The sequence below is a fragment of the Psittacula echo genome, assembly GCF_963264785.1.
Source record: "Psittacula echo genome assembly, chromosome: 20".
NCBI lineage: Eukaryota > Metazoa > Chordata > Aves > Psittaciformes > Psittacidae > Psittacula > Psittacula echo.
In genome coordinates, this window is record NC_137756.1 from 5,066,156 (window position 1) to 5,081,784 (window position 15,629).

Consider the following 15,629-nt stretch of genomic DNA (forward strand, 5'->3'; position numbering starts at 1 on the left):
GTTGCATCAGCATGGACATAAGAGGTGTGGTGCTCAGTCGTGGCACTGGGAGCAAACTGCACTTTGCGTAGTCATTATTACCCCTCGGGCAATGCTCTTCTGGCAGCACTCAGTTTTAGCTACCTAAGGGGTTTCCGAAATTGGCCTTTTGGAATAACATCAGTGTCTTTCAGTTATTGCAAGGGTTCTCTCTTATTTGTTCCAAGTCAGCTGAACTAAGAGGAACTGCTAATCCCAGTGGCAATGGATTTTGACCCATTTTCAAGACATTGATTCTTTTTTCTCTTGCTAAAGATAAGGGCCTTATCTTTGTCAAGTTTGGGTGAAGCATGGGCTCTGTATCCCAGACAGCAGATGAGTGTACCCTGGGCTGCTCAAGCCTCAAGGAAAAGCTTTAATCTCCTTGAAAATGGATTTTCTGTAACCTGGGAATAGATACATAACAGTCTTGTCAAGCATTACAGAAACTTTATTAGTCAAAAGGTGGGCTTGATTTCTGCTTATACAGAAGATTTGTAGAAGAAGGGATGTGCAAAGATAGGCAATTCAGAATCAATAAGAAATTTGCGCTTTTTGTTAACTCTCTTTCACATGGCCTTGGTTTGAGATTTTCTTTTGTTACAGTACTTTTTCCTGTTATAAAATGAAAAGTCTTTATTAACTTTTCCAACTCTCACATAAGGTGTGAACTGAAACTTTTTCACAGGGCCTGTTGGTTGATGGTTAACCCTTCTGCATCCTGAATCCCTTTGGTACTTGCGACCACCCTTGGATGCTTTGTCTTCAGGCATATTTCCTGAACTTCATAAAACTGAGCACTGGGCATGAGGATCTGTTTCCACAGCTAAGGACTTGCCTTGCAGAACTCAATTACTATTAGTTGTCAGACAGACTGAACTAATATTTCTGAAGAAAGGCAAACTTACATCTCAGTTTGAGTCTGATGCTTTTTGACATTTTAATTAAAGTACTGAAAAGAAAGTCTTCTTTTATTTATTTCCTTTTTTAGCCAAAATTCACTTTTCAGTTTGTGCTTTGAAAACACACAAAAAAGAAGGAAAAAAATGATAAAAAAAGAGGGAAAAATTTGATTTAAAAGAGGAAAAATATGTTTCTCTAAAAAACCCAACCAGTAGTTCCAGTAACTGCTTGGAGTATGTCATAAAGTGAGATTTTGAGCAACTCTCTTTAAAACATTTCTTTATACTTTTTGGTTGGTTTGGACTCCCAAACAAAAGTGCCATTCAGTCAGAATCAGGAAGATGTTTCAAGTTATAGTTGCAGTATGAATGTAGTTTGCACATCTTGTTCAAAACACACTTGCACATTGTGTTGTCCATTGATTCCTATTGTTGACTTAGGGCTCAGTTCTGTGAGGTCTCCTTCACCCAGACATGATGTTTTCAGTGAGCAAGGACTGCAGGGCTGGGATTTAAGACTGTAGTCTTGTTGTACTATTAAAAACAAGTTTCGTGCTGGTTTTCATATTGATTATTCCCTTCTGCAGGGAATAGTTAAGATTTGGTGGGATTTTTGCTGTTTCTATTAGCAGACATGGCAGTCATATTCTGGCCTTGCAGGAAAAAAGAAAAGTATATGAAAACTAAAGAGAAAAGATGTGAAGACGAACTGATTCTGCTTTTCAGGCTGATTTATATAATCCAATTGCAGCTCTCAGTATTGTCTTTGGAAGCAAATAAAACTGTCCTTATGTTCTTTGGTTAGTCTTTGGTCAGTAGGTATAGAGGATACAAAAAGAGCATGAAGACATAAAAAGGCCCAAAAAAGGTTAACATCTGATGCTGTAACTGATCTGATATGAACTTGCCATCATTCTGATGGCTGTGAGGTGATATTTGCCACATACTCTTCCTAACAGTTGTGACTCCACCATGTTATTCGAGAGGTGCTGTTCTTCAAGAGGAGGGCCTTTGTCAGCAACACTTGGAACTGAAAAGAGCAGAATTTGTGACACTCTTGCAAAGTAAAATGGTCGGCATAAGGAAACAGCGCACTTGTGGATGAGTGCAGAGTGTGCTTCCCTGAGGCATCTGAACCTGGTGGGTAAAATTGGGCATTTAAAGTCTTATAGTTGTCTGCTATCATGCTTGCAAAACAGACAGTTCCTGGTGAAGGCAGCAGGCCTATTTGTAAGGTAAGACACCAGCTGCCCCATCAAGCTGATGTGTTATGTATTGATAAATGAGATTTTCAGGGAATTATAGGAGAAATGTCTGCCACGACCGCACAGGCAAATTTGTAGTTGTGTATATATATATATATAAAATAGATTTATATATAAAAATATATTTTATAAAATATGCAACAAATGACTTGTTCATTCTTATTTTTGTTGCATTCCTGTAAGGGAGTACTAATGGGGGAAACTGAACTTCTGTAGACAGGAAGGGTGACTTTTTTCCTTGGAAGTGTGCTCAAGAGAAAGCAGCTTTCAGGACCCATGAAGTGTGATTGGCAGGAGAAGTCCCATCAAGGAGCTGGGGGAATGTTACTCATGCAGAGAAACTGTGGAAGGAAGCAGAGATTAAAAAGACAGGTCTCAGGAGTAGAAAGGATTAGGGACCAGAGAGGAAAGGGCAGTTTGCATCTCAGGAAGGCACTGAGTTGGATGGAAAGCAAGCTGCAAGCAAGAGCACACCTATGAAGACACAGTGGGCAGCTAGGAGCAGTCTATTTTTAGTTCCTGTTCTTCTTGCCTTGTCACTTGGAATTGTTTCCATCTAAAAAATAAATCATGTGAGTTTATGTTCAGTCATTCCTGTCACAGCCGTGTGAGTTGCTAAGGGTGAGTGGAAATGCAGCACCCCAATCTAAAGATCTGCTATGAACCTCTCCCATTAAAATTTAAAATACCCTTTTCCCCAGACCTCCTGTAAAATAGAGCCAACTGTATAGAAAAAAACCCACCTGTTCTGGCTGTGGCTTAAATAGCAGAACTAAGGAGAGCCAAAGGGCAAGATCTCCACTTGATTCTTATTCCTTTAATTTTCTCTCTATACACTCAGGTGAAGATCAGCCTTAGTTTTGGAATTCTTGGCTTGTTGCACTTTGCTTTGCAATTACTGTGTTTCCTAAACATTGTGGGTTTTGCTTGAAATGCTTCATTTAGTTTGAGATTGGCTCAAAGCCGCACATCTGAAAGTGTACCTGAGCTTGCTTTCTGTCTTGGAGCAATCCAAGAGGGTCAGGTGATGAGGAAGCCTGGATGCTGTTAGTTCATTTGGATGTGAAAAAGAGAACTTTAGTTTATTCCCCTCTACACGCTGCAAAAAACCTCAGTTGTGGTCTCCGAGGTAATGGAGTTTGTTAGCAGTGTGCTAAGAGCAGAAATTGTTATCTGGCTCAAACCTATTCCTGTATCCATTGCAGTGATACCGCTTGATAAACTAACACCTGGTTAGAAAATATATGGCAAATCTTAATGTTTTTCAGGTGCTTTCCAAACTCTCCCTGCAAGTTCCTTGGGAAGCAAGTGAAGCTTGCCTTGAAATGGAAGACAGGGTTTCCAAATCACTGAGGGCTTTTCAGCTAGCTGTAGGGATGGAGAGGCGCATTTGTCTTGTTGTCTGTTGTGCTGCCACCTTCAACTATTCTGCTTTTCCACGCAATACTTTTGAAATATGTTAAATATATTTTGGTTGGGGCAGGACAGAACCTGACAGATGGCAGGAGTGATTTCTGAAAGCATCTGAAGGACACTTAAAGGGGAAAAAACTCCTCTCTGATCTCACAAGGAGAGTCCAAGCAATTCACGTAGACTGCTTGTTACACTGATCCTAATCCAGGGGATACTTTAGCCTCTGGAGCTCCACTGACCTGGAAGCAGTTACTTCGGTCTTGCACTATCATGAATCTGGGCCAGTATGCCCACAAATTGACCCTGATCTCTTGTCTTCCAAGCTTCTCTTTTGGAGTAGCAGTCCTGTGGCACTTCAGCAGGGCCTCGAGTGCTCTGAGCACTTCTGAAGATCAAGCAGTTTGCAGTTTGTTTTAAGCCTCTGAAATGTAGGCACTTAGCTTGCTTTGGATCTCTTGGCCCTGGGGATTTACAAAGCCAGAGACCACTGATTTTGTTTGATCTTTACTTTGCAGTGGGACTGTGTGATGAATTTAATTTCTGGTGGCTTTTACTTGTAAACAGTAAAAAAAAGCTCCTCATTTTAATGAGCACTTTGCTCTCCTTGTCCTACTTCCTATCTGTGTAGGATATAGTGTAAATGAATATGAAACAAAAGGCAGTTTGCCTTTTTCTGAATACCTATGCCAAGTTAAGACCATGTTAAGGAAGCCTGAATTGTGAATAGTTCCCCCTCCACTGTTTGAACTATTCTTACAGTTCACAGAAGAGTAATTCTTCTGCCTTTGTGGCTTTACATTCTTGATTTCTCTGTTGAGAGTCCTTCTTCCGGAGCCCTGCCCAAACTTCCTTTCCTGAAGGGATGATACAATTACAAGTCACATACTGGCAGGCAGGTTTTAAGCTCAGGCACCTCCATAAAACCATTGGTTGCTGCTCTCCTTTTTCCAGTCTTCTGTGGTTGGTTCTCTTTTCCTTATTGATTCCCTGCAGCAAGCCAGAAATTCCAAAACTAAGGCTGAATTTATACAGAGAAAGTGAAAGGAATAGGTGATTCTGCCTCTTCTGGTCTTCGTGTTAAGCAAAGCACATACATAAGATCTGCCCAAACCACAGAAGACTTGTTTGTATGTTGACAGGTTTTTGTGAACTGAGGCTTCTCTCAGGAATACCTGATATATTTTCCTGGCCTTAGAGTCAACAGTTCATCACCTCTTTTTACCACATTGGCAGTGAGACAAATAGCTTGATTTGTTGGCAGAGGGAAGTTCCTCTGTAATGGTGGAGGCTTTGAAAGGGAAGGTGGTTCTTGGACTAGAAGGATAACCTTGCTAACCTCAGAAGGTCTGAGGTGGGCTTAATTTTGGTAATAAAACATGGATGAATGAAAGGGAAGAAAGCAGGGTCAAATCTATAGCAGTTGTCAGTGAGGCATCCTTGCAGTGGAAAGCATTTTTTGCCTCTTGTTCCTCATATAGCGTTTTGTCCTTAACACACTGTACATACTGCAGATCCCTGACAGACTGAATCCAGTTTGTGATGTGGTTGTGCAGCTCTTTTCACCTGGCAAAGGATGCTGCTCTGCCAAAAGGCATGGTTCTTCTTCCCCTCACTCCTTGTGTTCATGAATGGCCTTGTGGCGGAAGGCCAGGGTTTGTTTTTAGCTGGATCTATCTGTCTCCTTGTGCAGCCGTGCTGAAACTCAAGTGGTGGACAGAGGATAGTTGGGAATTAGCAGTTAGGGTGCTGAAATTGCCAGTGTGGATTGGTTCTGGTTCAAGCACATCTATACTCAAAGCCCAAAATAACTTCCTGATGTTGGCAGAGAGTAAAATGGAGTGCAGAATTTGCCCTTCAGTATGGCCATAACAAAGGGTAGTGCTTGTAACCTTCCAAATGCTGTGTATGGCATTCCTGGTAGTGTAAAGCTAACCGAATGTGAAATGTAACTTTGGAAGAAAGCTGGCTGCTGAATTGCATGTGTGAGCACACGTGTGCTTGTATATTCAGATGACCTTTCCAGTACAAGATATAGGTCTTTGCCATCCATTCACTTGTAAGTATGGCTTTGGTTTCTGTGCCTTCTGTCTCCTGGGTGTATCTCCAACCTGGATCATTATGGGCTGGACCCAAACGAATAGAAGAGTAGCTAAAAACCCAAACAAAATCAAAAACTATTTCCCAGTTCCCTGTATTTTGTTGTTGTTGCAAAAAGTGGAATCTGTGTGTCTCGAGCTCCTTCTATGAATCAGAATGATTGTCAGGTATCTTCGTGTAGGAAAAATAGTTGTCTTTTCTAAACTGCACTCAGGTTACCAGAGAATGTTGTGGGCTTGCTTCTCCCAGCTCTGCACTCATGGAAAGCTCATGTTAAAGAAGTGAGCTCCTCCACACCCTGTCTTCCACCCTGTGTCTGTCTCTTTCAATCATCTGTCCCATCTTTCCCATGTGTCTCTCTCATTCTAGTTTCCAATAAGCTGTCCATGTACCAGAGGATACCCAACCCCACTGCCCTCTCTTCTTCATCTTACTGTGTGCATGACAGTTCAACCTGCTGCTAAGAATGAGCTGTGCAGGAAATACTTGTATGTGATACTGGCATCAATTTTGACTAATCTCAAACCACTGTGTACAAAGAAGTCCTGATTATTATTGTCAGTGATTAGAAAAGGTCAACTAAATCCTTTACAACAGTACATGTCCAGCTGCAAAAAAGCTTGTATCTCTTGGTTTGCTTTCTTTTTCCTCCTGGGTCTGAGTGAATTGAAGTTTTAATCCCCTGGGTTTCAAAACAGGCCTCACCAGTTTTTGTTCTTGAAGAGTTATAGTAATGTACATGTTTCTCCCAAAGCTTTTGTCTTCATTAGGCGTTTTCATGTCTGGATAATGAGCAATGTGTTTCTTATAGTTTAGGTGTCCTGTTTTCAGAAGTGATAGTCACAAAGGTCTGTAGTCAATTAGGGGAAAGCATATGGAAAACTTCACCTTATTTCAGCTGCTGTCCGTTGAAATTTTACCAAAAAGAGGTTTTTCTCTTGTAGCCATTTATTTTTCCTGGTGATGTGCTTTTCATTTCTTTGGGAAGGGGCAGCAATGGGACCTGTGCTAGGGCTGGTGCCTGTCTGTTCTCCAAACATAGAACAAAAAGGCTATGGCTTTCCACAGAATTTGATCATCCCACTTTACTTCCTTTAGTACAAGTATGCTTGCAGCAGTCACAGGCTGTCCCACTAGCTAATGGACAGACCCCAGATCACACATTGGAGAGCACTCAAAAGCACACTACGAGCAGACTCTTAATTTCCTCAGACCGTGTGCTGTGAGCAGAACAAGTGGTGCTGTTGTTGCCTCTTCCTGAAATGTAAAGTGTTTGTTTCAGAGTGAGAACTGTCTTCGTTGCTGTAGCTGTGATTTCTCCAGCAGGTTTTGCTGTCTTCCAGCAGGGCTGGTGTATGATACAACCCCTGCAGCAGTGCTTAGAGATCAGCCTGAAGAACGTGTTGCAAGGGTGTCTAAGCAAGCCCCTCTCTGAGGGGCGGGAGGAGGTGGGGCTGCACCAGAGGTGTTTAATGACAGAATAAATGCGAAGGTGTAGGGCAGCTTTGTACAGTCAGTCCAAGACACCCTCTGTGTCTCTGTCCTCTTCCCATGTGAGCTGCAAGAGTATATTGTCTGCACCAAACCGTGAAGAAATACCTACAAGCAGACTGTTGTTTTGTCTCGTTTTCTTTAAACTTCAGCTGCCCATCAGCAACTTTCAAGATGACAAGAATTTTGACAGCTTGCAAAGTGGTGAAGACTTTGAAAGGCAGATGGGAGTTTTGCAATGTGTCTGCTGATCACCGAAGTTTCTCAAGGGCTGCTACGAGCTTGTTGAGCATCAAGGTAACACTAACTGAGCTATTGTGGTTTAATAGATGGCTTTGGTATGCTGAGAGATAGCTTGCTACAGATAACAGGGCTTACCTGAACCAAAGCAGGTTTGTCTGAACCCTGAGCAAGGGAATTGCTTGTCTAGATGGTTTTATTAGCTAAGCAAACGCACTTTTTGTGTAGTCTGGAATGGAAATTACAGGGTAAATTGCACCAGAAGGTGGAAGTTCAGAGTTTCAGTCAATTACTATATGGTATCTTCTTTAGAAATAGCCCAGCCTTCTATAGGACTGATAGCTAACAGTGTAGATCTTTCAGTCCATATGAGCATGAATCAGCTACATATTGAAAAACATGCATTGCTTGAAGCATGTGATTAATCCTGTTGGATTCACAAAGGATCTATTTTCAATGTATTGGGAACTACAATGGCTCTGAGATTAACTGGAGAGGTAGACAACTCTTTGTGAATGCACCAGTGTACCAGCTCTTGATTTACTGTGGCTGTGGTTATAAGTATGCTGTGGTAAAAGGCATCTTCCACTGATAAAGCTTTGTAGGCCATGGTTAGGATTCACCTTTTGAGGAAACACAGGATAATCCTGGTAGGCGCCTGCAGTGGGCTGGATCTGATGCATTCTTACACTGATGGATTAGCATCTGGAGTTTGGATTTGGCATCTTAAATGACAGATTGATGGTGTTAGGTAGATGTTTTGTCACTCATTCAAGGACCACACTGTGACAGACCCACAAGGTCTCATTTCATAATGCTGAGGCATCCAATTAAGGGGTTTCACGCTTATGGAAAACTGCTGCCCTACTCTGATGGGGTTAGAAGTACCAGCTGTTCTAGCAGCTACCTAATTCTGTACTTGTAAAGCTAAAGACTGATGGCTTGAAGCCAATGACACAATGCTGAAGGCAAGGAGAATGAATACCTGTTAAGAAAGCAATGCCAGGTGAAACCCCAAACCCTATTTTAACCTCGCTCCCAGCAATTGCAGATATACTTGAGGTGGGTCAGAATGAACTGGGCCCCTGTTCTGTTTCAAGGTAGATGACAGGATCTGTGGCAGGGTGGCCAAGGCCTACTGTGCATCTGAAATGCTGAGTCTGGTGAAGCATCTGTACCTGCATTGGGCTCACTAGATGTGATGCTAGCCAGGCAGCCCCAGAAGTCTCTTTCTGACATATATTATGTGACAACTCCTGTCTTGGCATTACAACTGGGGAAAGCTGTTTTCTTAGTAGACTTGATTATTTGAGTTCAGTACCTACAGGAATTTGTGCTGTCACAGTGGATGCTTGTAATCATGGAGACTAAGAAGAATACCTATTGTAGTTTAAGAGCCTGTGGCTCTTGAGATCTTGGCTGTAGATTTTTAACACCACCTTTGCAGGGGCTACGTGATTTCATTTGAATACAGGATTTGAAATACAAAGCCATAAACCTTTCCTGGCCTGGGGATTTTGCTTTGAAACAGTGACTGACTTATACACTTTTTTGCCATGGAAGCAGAAGTGCAAGAGACTCTCTAATACATATATGAAGCAATAAAGCAGCAGACCTGAGGGAAAAGTTAAGGAAGAGGTCTTAAAAAGCCAACCTATTGCATGGCTTTGTGTCAAAGTGTGGAAGTTAACTTTACTTGTGAGACAAGTGACCAAGTAGTGACTTATGGCTGGGTTTGGGGTTACAGCCATCATTAGAGGTAATAGATATTTATAAGAAGTTTGGAGATAGAGTGAAATGCAAAGTAATTAAGGTGTGTGAGCTAATGATGGTACAGGTAATGATCCCATTCTCCCATTATCGCAGGCTTAAATGAGCTTTAGTTGCCTTTTGCTGCTTTTTCTCAGTGGGCTATTTTAGGGAGCGTAACAAAATACAATGAAAATGTGTTTCTAACCAATGTGTAAGCTAAGTAAAGTATTAGAAAGCATTAGGGAGAGGAGGTAGTTATTAGAAAGCCTAATAATTCTTCTCCCAGGTCTCTTTTCTGTCCAGTTAAATTAGCCTATGTGGGGAAACACAGCTGTAGGCGAGCAGTCTGAGATGCGGGGACACACAGGTCTATATTTCCCTGTTGCATCCCACCCTTCAGTTGTAACGGAGAGATATACAGGAGTGAAAGAGAGGCACAGACAGCAGATCAGATCAGAGAGCCCTGTGGGCTTTCTGAAGGGGTACTTAGCATCACTGGTGTGGGGATAACCAAGCTGCTTGCTAATTCAGGAATGGGCAGAGAGACTGTAGCTCAAAGCCCCTCTCATTTAATGCTCATCTGAGGCCAATATAGTTAAGTGGGGATGTAAAGAGTAGTATGTGCAATAAATAGGTGGCTTGTAGCAGTGTAGCTGGCTCAGTAAGGAGAGGATTGGGAGAGCTATAAAAACCACAAGGAGCAAGCTAAAAATATAGTTAGAAATGAAAGGGAGAAGAGGGAAATTTTTTGAGCTCTGGCTGTAGGAACTATTTCAGGTTACTGTAAAAGGGGCTTTCACATGTATTTTGAGGCAGGTGGGAAGTAACTGAGAAAATGACTCCACTCTTCTCCCTCTAGAGGTGAGAGTGAAGGGGAGGTGAAACAGGGCCTGTGCCCTTAGAGACAGGGGGAACTTAGTGAGCTGCTACAGTGGGGACACAGAGGGGTGCTCATTTCCTTGGGTGCTCAGTGGCTTCTCTGAGGTGTCTCTGCATTCACCCTCTTCTGATTTTTGTCACAAGTATTTGTGGCATTGGTGTGAGCAGCCTTAAGAAGAGGTTAAGTTGTAGGAGCTGTGACTTTTCTACCGTGGTACTCGTGTTGCACTGCTGGCTTTGCTTTGGCTTTGGCTTGGAGGGTAAAGGAACTCATCTACAGCTTCTCCCCGAAGTTAGCAGAAGTGACTCTTTGGTTTATTCCAAGATCCATTCTTTAGTTTTTCCCTTTCTTCTTGTCTTAATACTAGCCAGAAGCAAATGTGCCAAAACAAAATTATATATATATATATATATAAAAGGGGTTAGCAAAGGAAGTCTTAGCTGTTAGCAATGTTCAGACAGATTGCCAGAGTACTCACAAGAGGAGACATCTTTCTATCAAAGAGAGAAACTCTGCCTTTGTTGCTGATTATTTGGTCTTGAGATAGTGGATGTAGCACAGTCCTGGCACCAGCTTTCTACCGTAGAAGAAGTCTGGTGTCTTTTGGGTGCTTCTGTACTTGTATTTTGACTGTTGTGTAGCCAGCCAGATCTGTGCGCCAAGAGGCTATCATGCTGCATGGAATCAGACAGGACATGTTTTATCACCTTTTACTGGAGGGAAAGAAACTGGTCTGCACTGAAACTGAGACCCAGCTGTGTCTGTGCTGTACAGCAGTGTCCATCCTGGCTTTGGCACTATGCATACTCGCAGCTCTCCAGCCAGCGTTCAGTGTTTGGCTTGCCCTTGCCAAGATAAACTGAGGGATTTATTTGGAGGGGAAAAACTTGACTTCCTTGGCTGGTTACTTTGTGAAGCAAGTAGAAAAGAGGAGAAATAGCCAGTTCACTTTCCAGTACAGGGGTTTATAGCAGACATACTTTTAGAAGTAAATTGTACTGCAGATCTTTTGAGCTGTTGCAAGTCTCCATCATCCTTTGGGTAGATGGGAAGGGCAGGAAACTAACTGCAACTAAGTTAATCTGGTTTGTTACATATTGTTTGGGGTTTGTTTTTGAACTGCTACAGTGTTTGCTTCATGTGTGAAGTACGTGAACTAGTTAACTTTGGAATCTGCTTTGACAAAATGCATCAAATCCAGCCAAGAGCATGACCCTTTCTGTTAGCCATCTCCATCCTCAAAGCTCTTCAAGAGCCCAACAGCCTCTCTGGAGCACAGGGAGCTCTGCTAAAGGCAAAGCTACTGGCATGTGGGAGGGACAAATCAAGTTGCAAACCATGTCTCACATTGGGGGTGTGTGCGGAAGAAACATTCCAGTTGAAACTACAGCAGAGACGTGGCTGAGACTCCATGGGGATGCTTCTGAGAAGGCTGGAGACAAAAAGTCCTCATAGAAGCTTTGGGGGCTTTGTTTATTTCTTGTTGGCTTTGTGAAAGTGAAAATCTCTCCCAGCTAATCCCTGACTGAGCTGACTGGTCTTCTCTCTAGCCTGTAAATCACTTTCCACATTAAAACAGAGAGGCAAGGTAGGCTGGCAGCATGGGGAGATGCTAACACCTCCGCTAGAACTCTAAGCAGGAATAATTGCTTCTAGAATGCTCAACAAACCAACCAACCACTTAATTAAGAATAATAAATCAAGTAAGGGAGGGAAACATTTGAACATCTATCCCTTGTTATAGCTGAACTTGCAGGCAGGTTATGGCCGCTCAGGGACATTCTGCATTACTTGAACACTGTGTAGGGGATCTGATAGTACAATGGGGGCTTCTGTTCAACAGAAATGGGTTCTGTGCTAGTCTGGTGTGTAGAAGGGCAGGTGGTCTGTGGTGGGAGTGAAGACATGCAGATTCATGTCAAGTACTAAAGAGAGAGTAAGGCTCTAGAGGTCACACTGATTGCTCTGGGTTTTGGCCCCTTAGGGTTTAGATGGATATTAACTTTTCTGGTCATTCCACTATTATGGATGTTGCTTCCTGAAAGATTTTCCCAGCCTGCTTGCAGTTGGGACTATGATTCAGATGATTATCCTATCTTGTGCCAGCAAGGGGCAGGACTTGCTTGGACTGGAGTTGATGTTTGGGTGGACTCAAATAATGTGGCCTGTGGGGGGAAAGGGTCCATCTTTTGAAACCAAGGCTGAGGAAAACCAGTTCTTACAGCCAGTCTCCTTTGTCTGTAGCATCGGCTGGGCTTTCAGCAGGCTTCAGAAAGGGCAGGGGGCCTGTCCGGAGCCCAGTCTGAGGCACCCAAGTGACCTCTGTGCTTCATAATGGCTTAGACTTTCTGTAATGAGAAGCTTAGTGAAATATAGGAGCTGACCAAACTGTAAGTTTTATTTGGGCTAAACCTAGGGGACATATTTATAACTGGGGAGGGAGGGGATTTTGGCACTGCTGACTATCCCATCCAATAGTGTGGGAAGGTTCAAAAAGTGATTTCTGAACCTTTGGAGAATGCCTGGATGTTTGACATTAATGAGGAAAAAATGCAAGGCTAAAAGCATCCCAGATGCACAGAATTCAATTACTTGGCAGTGCAGTTTGATTTTTAGTATGTTTTTCAGTACATTAGTAATTGATCTGTGCAGTATTTGTAACTGCAGAGGAGCTCGAGATGAATGTTTGCCATAATTGTTACAAAATGTTCAATGCTGGGAATGAAATTTCTCCTTGCTGTGATTGTTCATCTGATTTATGGCTAATGGAAAGTAGTTCTGCCCCTTTCTACAGCAAATTGATCTTGATTCTTCTTCAAATCCCAGGAAGAGGAGTTGTTCTGTAACAAAACCCCAGTAGGAAGTTAAATCATGGTGAGAGCTGCTGCCTGGTGGACATGCTTGGCACATCTCCTGTGGGTTTTTTGCACTGGTGGTCACTCTGTGACTGCAGCTCTGTGCCCAGGAGGCAGCTGTGCTGGCATTACAGAAGAGGAAGTTCTCAGGGCCCAAAAGGTTCATCATCAAGTTCTTTTAAGCCCAGATCTGTAGAAGCAAATCTGTTTCCAGCTTTGTTTCCTGTCTCCCCCTGCTTGTCACCAGTGATGCTGCTGTGTGAGGGACTCTCCCAGCTCATTCTGTCTTTTCTGGTGTACATGTGCTCATTACTTTTTTGGTGGAAGCTGGAGTTCCCAGGTGGTTTCCCAACCAATTCCTGGACAGACTAAGAAAGGTGTAGCTTCGAAATGAGGCAAAAGAGGGGGTGTTTAGACTGGTGTGTGCAAAGACACTGAATCTCTTAACAGCTTCTACTAAAGTCATTCTCCATGTCCCATTTTCTTCAGCTGTAAAATAGTATTGAACCTGTGAGGGATCTCACAGTTAGTGTGGGACTCGGTTCTGCTAAACTCTCTGTGAAAGAGGTGCAGCTTTATGGGAAGCTTTCCTCTTGGCTGCTTGTTCCATCCCTTCCTCTTCCAGGACAGTTATACCTATCTGAGGTAGTTGAGGCCATAAGCATCTGTCTGATCCAAAAGCTGTTTTCTTCTGGTGTCCTAAAACTGGTGTTTTGGATTTTGCCATCTCACACCAGTCCAGCTAAGCATTTTTAGCAGCTTAGCTGAACAGTTGCAACATAAGTTAAGCACCTCTCAAAGGTCACAGCTGAATGAGAGTCAGCATGCTCACAGCAAGCCTTGAGCAGACATTGAGAGGAGAGGTGATCCTTTCTCTACAGAGTTATGATAGTGGTTAATTGCAAGATATAATGGGGGGAAGAAATTAAAGTGATATGGAAGGGTGATCCCACAGTGATAGCAGCACTTGCTCTGCTTGCACTGAGGTTTGCCTTGCCCTCATTAGGATCATGACGTGTCCTAAGTGTCGGAAGGAAAAAGAGCATCAGGAGACTAGTAAAGGAGACTGTATCTTGGCAGCTGGAATGGGACAGGGGCAGGAATATTTCCCAAGTAAGGTGTAAAAGGCAGGGGTCTTGGGGCTACCTGTATAAACATCAAGCCTGTTCTTCCTGTGTTTGAGTCTTTTCATGTGCCTTTCTCTAGGTGCAGACTGCGAACTTGGTGCTGGAAGATGGGATGAAGATGAAGGGCTATTCTTTTGGCTATCCATCCTCCACAGCAGGGGAAGTCGTATTCAACACTGGTCTTTCTGGGTAAGACAAAAGCAAATGAGTGATAAGCGCCAAAACTTGTCTGGGAGCTTGTTAAAGTGTGAAAGCTGCTTTTTCCAAGCTTGTAGGGTCCTGATGCAAGCATGTAGAACATACTCCAGTGCTGTGTATTGGGTTTGTGTACCAGGTTTTGATAGTGTGGGGCTACAGGGGTGGCTTCTGTGAGAAGCTGCTAGAAGCTTCCCCTATATCCAGTAGAACCAATGCAGCTGGCTCCAAGATAGACCCACCACTGGCCAAGGCTGAACTCAACAGCAATGATGGTTGCCTCTGTGACACATTTTTCAGAAGGGAAAAAGCTGAAGTACAGGAACAATTGCAGCCAGAACATATGAGAGCAACAGCTCTGCAGGCACTGAGTGCAGAAGGAAGGAGGAGCTGCTCCAGGTGCCATAGCAGAGATTCCCCTGCAGCCCCTGGTGCAGACCATGGTCAGGCAGGCTGTGCTCCTGCAGCCTTTGGAGCAAATATCCACCTGCAGCCCTTGGAGGATCCCATGCCAGAGCAGGGGGATGCCTGAAGGAAGCTGTGGCCCTGTGGGGTCCCCACCCTGGAGCAGATTTACTGGCAGGAGCTGTGATCCTGCAGGGGACCCCAGGCTGGAGCAGCCTGTCCTGAAGGACTGCACCCCATGGGACCCCAAGGGACCCACATTGGAGCAGCTCATGAAGAACTTCAGCCTGTGGGAAGGACTTGTGTTGGAGAAGCTTGTGCAGGAGGGACCCCTTGCTGGGGCAGAGGAGGAGTCTCCCCATAAGGAAGAAGGATTGGCAGAGACAACGTGTGATGAACTGACTACAACCCCAGTCCCTGTTCCCCCACACTGCTGCAGGGGCAGGAGATAGAGAATGGGGGAATAAAGCTAAGCCCAGAAGGAAGGGAAAGGTGAGGGGAGGTGTTTTTAAGGTTTAGTTTTATTTCTTATTAGGCTTCTCTGATTTTATTGGTAACAAATGAAACTAATTTCCCCAAGTCAAGTCTGTTTTACCTGAGAGGGTTATTGGTGAGTGATCTCTCCCTGTCCTTATCTTGACACAAGAGCCTTTTGATGCATTCTCTCTCCCCTGTCCAGTTGAGGAGGGCAGTGACACAGCAGCTTTCGTGTGCACTTGTCATCCAACGAGGCTCAATCCACCCTCTCCAGGGATATATACATAGAGATAGTTAATGAAGAGACTTCAGGCAGTCCATTTGGGTCATAGCATTTGTGGTGATGAGCAACTTTAAAGACTGATAGAGCTAACCATGATAGTGAGGTATGTAGGGATCTGATCACCTCTCATTGAAATGCTGCAATTGCTGACTCAGAGCAGAGGAGCTGTCTTTGTTCTTCCTGCAGTGTCCTGATCAAATAGAGGTTTGAATCATTTGCAGCCTTTTGA

At 43.6% G+C, this 15,629-nt stretch overlaps 1 protein-coding gene across 1 annotated transcript in view; it reads left to right on the plus strand.

Moving 5' to 3' along the window:
• Window positions 1-7,360: 7,360 nt before the first annotated feature.
• CPS1 (carbamoyl-phosphate synthase 1) overlaps window positions 7,361-15,629 on the plus strand; it is a gene marked incomplete at both ends in the record, with an annotated part of 85,222 nt that continues 76,953 nt past the window's right edge. Inside the window, 2 exons of the mRNA XM_080632109.1 lie at window positions 7,361-7,483; window positions 14,120-14,229. Of these exons, the coding sequence (XP_080488235.1) occupies window positions 7,361-7,483; window positions 14,120-14,229 (233 nt within the window). The remainder of the gene's footprint in view (window positions 7,484-14,119; window positions 14,230-15,629) is intronic.